We start from the raw sequence: 4,813 nt of genomic DNA on the forward strand, positions 1-4,813 counted from the left end.
CAAATATCTTTATGCATACAAGCTTGAAAATATGTGGCACCACTGTAAAAGCGAAGAATGTTCTTCAGAGTGGTTAATTTCAGCAAAATGTGTGGTTACACAACGTGGTTGCACGATGGTATCACGTTGACATTCATGCACTTTCTCATTACTGACTCAACAGATTCCAGCTGACTGAACATGACTTGGCATCTATTTCTGTAACGCTGCAGCCACTTACAGTGATGCACAAACTGGAGCAAAGTTGGAAAATGTGTCTAGTTTTTGTTGTTGTCGGATTTTTTTGTTTTTAATCCAGCCAAGCTTCTCCATGAATCAAGAAAGGCATGTGTGTGCAAGAGGCTGCCGTCCTGCAGCCTGAAACAGTAGCCTACTTGTGTTGTGCTGCGTAAATCAAGTCTCATGAGCCGTCACAACAAGCCCAGAGCCCCTATCTCATCGTCTGTCCACAGCCCTGTGCAGCTTATTCACCCAAATGAAGCAAGCTCAGACAATAAGTTCATACAAGATCAGAAATTGTATTTGGCAATTTTTAAACAAGTGCATACAAGTACAGCTAAAAGCATTTTAGTTTTGCCAAGTGCTCGTAGAGTAGCATTAGTCACATTCTACGTTAAACAGGAACTGCCACCAGACCTAGAAGTACATCAAGAATTTTTGTTAAACATCAACAAAGAGGAACGTAGTTCATTATAATGAGTACATACCTTTATCTTCAAAAATATAGAAACACAATGTATTCAAAAATCAAAAATTATACAACCATGTTTACGAAGTATACTCTTCCCTTGGGTCCAATATGTACAAGTCCGTTAGTTTGTTTGAATGGTATGTATGTGATATTTATATATTTATACTCATATTTTTTGCTTCCCCTCCCCAAAAGAAGTGTTCAGACAAAATCAAGGGTCCCTCTCCTTTTTTACTTTGACATCTCCTGCAAGGATGGTGGCGATTTCTCCTTGCATGAAAGCCCACGGTACGTTCGAGCCAACCAGGGGACATTTCTCTCCACTCGGACAGTACACTTCACCCGTGGCACCTTGCTGCTTTATGCTTTCCCTCGAGCAGGGGAAGCAGAACTTGTGCGAGGGCACAGACGGGCACTGAACAAAGTGTGTGTCCTCCAAACGCTCGTGGCACAGCGTGCAGCACAGAGGTATGCTGCCGGGTACCGAGGAGTCCGGAATGCTTTGGGGGTGCACTTGGTCCATGCCTGGCACGTGGGGGTACCTGCACCAGACGCCTCTCTCTGCGCCAGCCGCCTCTGGTTCATGGAGGACGGCGACAGGGGCTGCTGCTGTTCCTGCGGGTGGTGGAGTGGACCTGGTTGGCGTCCTTGGGGGAGCTGTTCCCACCTGCGTTGTCCGCCGCCATGATGAGCGCCGCCATGGGGGACTGGCCGTTCTGGGCGGCCTCAGGTGGGGTGGTGCGGGAGTGGGGGGATATTGTGGAGGGGGGAGAGGCGAAGCTTGGCGGGGGGACCGGAGGCATTTGAGTCCGTCAGTAGGCGGTGGTAACCACTGCTGTGCGTCTCCATTGAGCTTGGCAGCCGTTCCCTCTCCCTCTGGTTCAGGTGACGCTTTTCTCTTCATGCTCCGGGGGTGCTTGCCTCTGTCTGGAGGTGGGAAAGGGTTAAACACGAGAGTTGAGTTGCACAGCTCATACTAGCGACAACAATTACACTGGAGGGGAGACGTGCATTTTTTTCGTTTTTTTTTTCTGTTCTGTGTTGAACCACAGGCTACAAAACAATAACAAACACAGCAAAGGAGCAAAGAAAATGCATCCATGCAGCTCTGAATGTGCAGACACTGCACTGTTTATAATCTGCTCGTGACTAACACACTCCACAGCCCAAACATGTCGATAAATGTGATTTAAAAATGAAAAATGCACAATATGAGCTAAATATCGAGGCAGTGACGGGTGCCTACCTGACTTGGAAGCCGTGGCGCTGGCCTCGTAGCCCATAACCCTTTGTTGCATGGCCGCATGCTCCTTCTTGAACCTGTTGTCGAAATTAGTGTGCAGAGCCATCAGGTCCCTGACCGTCTTGCCTTTGCCCATCCACTCCGGGTCTGCTCTGTTTTTGTGGCTCTCCGAGATCTCTGGCGTGAGGCTGTCCGGTCTGTGCTTCTCCTTCACCTCTCTGTCGTGCTCGGTGCTGGAGACCGAGGCGGGTCTCTTGCCCAGGTCGGCGGGACTACCGGCCGCCAGTGCGGAGGGAAGCCCCATCTGGCCCGGTCTGCCGTTGACGGCGTGCACGGGGGGCATGTTCCCGTTAACCAAAGGCACTAGATTCGGGGGCACCGCGCTGTTCCTGCGCGGGTTGGGGCTCTGGCGGTTCAGCTCTGGCGGCTCGTCGGGTTTAGGAAATCCATTAGGGACCGGGATGCCGTTCGCCTGCCTGCCGGGCTGGTACTCTGGACCCAGCCGGGGCGGGCGGTCGGAGGAGAGCGGGTAGCGGTCCAGCGGCTGCGGCGGCCGCGATCCGGGGTCTCCCGCCGCCGCAGCGTGGTTGATCGCCTGGATCTCCTTCCCGGAGAGCTGCGACTTCCCCGGCCCGGGAGACCTGCCCTCCTGAAACCCGTGAGCCCTCTTGAGCTGCCGGGCCGTCTCGATGACAAACTCAATGCGGTCTGCTCCCTCGTAGTTGACACATCCCCTGCAGACGGGCTCGGTAAAATCCCAGATCATGGCCCAAGGCATGCGGGGCAAGTCGCACAAATAACACGACTGCCTCCTGGAAGAAGCAGCGACCGCCGCGGACGACATAGCGCTGGTCGTCGACCCCCCTCGGAAAAGCAAAACCCCAAAATGCGCCTTCTTGTCCTCCGCTTTCCTGTTATTATTTCCCCCCTCTCTGAGCTCCGCGTAAAGAAGAAAAGGAGAAAAAAAAGAATAAAGAGCAAGTTCCTTACGGTGGTGGTGGAGAAGGAGGGGATGAAGAAAACCCTGTAAACTCGTCCTCTCCTGACTTTTCGAGCAACACGGTTGAAGTTTTAGAGGGAGAAGTTCATGTCGGTGTGTACTTTACTCCGGCGCTCCTCTGTCTATCTCTGACTCTCTACTACTGGCTCAATGTGGAGCAGCGACGTCACCACGGAGCTCTAAACGCCTGCTTCCACTTCAGTTTCTATTGACTTGATTTCTTCGACAGACCCCCCAACCAAGCCTCCCCCCTGCTTTACTGCAGCCTCTGTCACTCACTGGTTTCTCTCTCTCTCTCTCTCTTTTTTACCTCTATTATTTTAATTTAATCACTTGAGCTTCTGCCAAAAAACAAAAACAAAAAAACAGCACAGCCTCACAACACCACCGCCTGCGACTCGAAGGGAATAACCCACAGCTCCGTATTATTATTATCATTAATATTTTGATTATTCTCAACGCTGCTTCGACATATCACCGATTCCAGCCTACATGCGACGACAGAGGATGTTTTTGTTTTTTTTTTTAAATCTATAACTTTCACGCTCCTGCTTGCTTTCTGCTTGCTGCTGCTTTGTTCTAAATTCAGGCTGAAAAACGCGCTGCAGCTTGTTTTTCTCAATGCACACAGCCTCGACGCAATGAGCTGCTACTACTACTGCTGTGCAATGAATGAGGTGGGTCTAGCCGAGGAAAAACAACAGCTCTAACCCTTACATTATATGCACATAGAAGCTTAAAAAAACACATGTGCTGCAACGTTTATTCTCTGCAATCCTCCTGTTTTATTATTATAACAGCAGCAGCAGCAGCAGCAGCACAAGGGCTGCATTTATAGGGCATATTTTAGGATTAATAGGATTTCTGCAGCCCACATTTTTTTCCTCCATTTTTTTTTTGGTGTCAGCATGAATTCAAAATGTACTGACCCAGGCTCTCAGTGAGGGTTAGATAATATTTTCCTGGCGTGTTTATATAAAAAGAAAGAAAGAAAAGACAGAAGAAGAAAAAGGCGCCTGCATTAGCCAGTAACCAGGAAGCTCTGTCATGAGGTGGGGATTTCCAGCCAGTGTGTTGTAAACTTGAATGGATTGGGGTTACAGCGTGAGTATAGCTCTGCCCACATTTTTATTCTCATGCAATGAATCGTCCAAATCTGTCACCACTAAATGAAATTACACTCGGATGAATCAGCTACCCAGACTAGTTAACAGTGAAAAGATTTTTTTTAGAGATTAATGGCTTAAACTGTGCGTTGGCTGAGTGGGTATTTTTGTTATTATTATTATTATTGCGTGAAGTGGGGGAGAAAAAAAAAAACGTTACTAGAAACAGCTCATATACCAGAAGCCCAGCCAAAATCCCCTGAAGTAAAAATGTAGGTTTGAACTGGAGGAGTGTCCCAGTAGTTCAGATTCCTCCCTCTCATCTGGGCTCATTCCAACTCATTGCAGCTTAGCCTCGGGCTTTGGGTGAGGCAATGCGTCTGAAACCTGCAGACACAAAGCAGGATATGTTTGTGCAAGTCCATGTGACGTTGGAAAGAGGAAGCAAGATGTTTAGTCACGTACCCTCATCCGCCTCACCCATCTACGGAACATCAGGCCGTTTGGCTCCCTGCCTGCGGCCATGATCGTGCACTGTGGCATGAGGCGTTCTTTTTTTCCTCCCTTCAAAGGGTTTCCATCAACAAAATAAGCCACTTAATGTAGCTGATCTGTTACCACCACATGATTCTGTATGAATGAGAATCACCTAAAAGTGCTACACAATGATATTTCCCCTTCCCTGACTGTAAACTACTGTATTAGCACGTTGTTTTCCCATCGCCGCTTTCTCTCAAACCTCAGTCCTTGTCGAGGTGAACAACACTAGGAAG

At 49.0% G+C, this 4,813-nt stretch overlaps 1 protein-coding gene across 1 annotated transcript; it reads right to left on the minus strand.

The window, feature by feature from the left end:
• Positions 1-498: 498 nt before the first annotated feature.
• irf2bp2a (interferon regulatory factor 2 binding protein 2a) lies at positions 499-3,593 on the minus strand. The gene is given in 5 exon segments (XM_022191281.2): positions 499-1,228; positions 1,231-1,290; positions 1,293-1,493; positions 1,496-1,618; positions 1,938-3,593. Coding segments are annotated over 5 exon segments (1,551 nt in total). The 5' UTR covers positions 2,779-3,593; the 3' UTR covers positions 499-902.
• Positions 3,594-4,813: the final 1,220 nt, after the last annotated feature.

This window comes from Acanthochromis polyacanthus, chromosome 15 (genome assembly GCF_021347895.1).
Source record: "Acanthochromis polyacanthus isolate Apoly-LR-REF ecotype Palm Island chromosome 15, KAUST_Apoly_ChrSc, whole genome shotgun sequence".
Lineage (NCBI taxonomy): Eukaryota > Metazoa > Chordata > Actinopteri > Pomacentridae > Acanthochromis > Acanthochromis polyacanthus.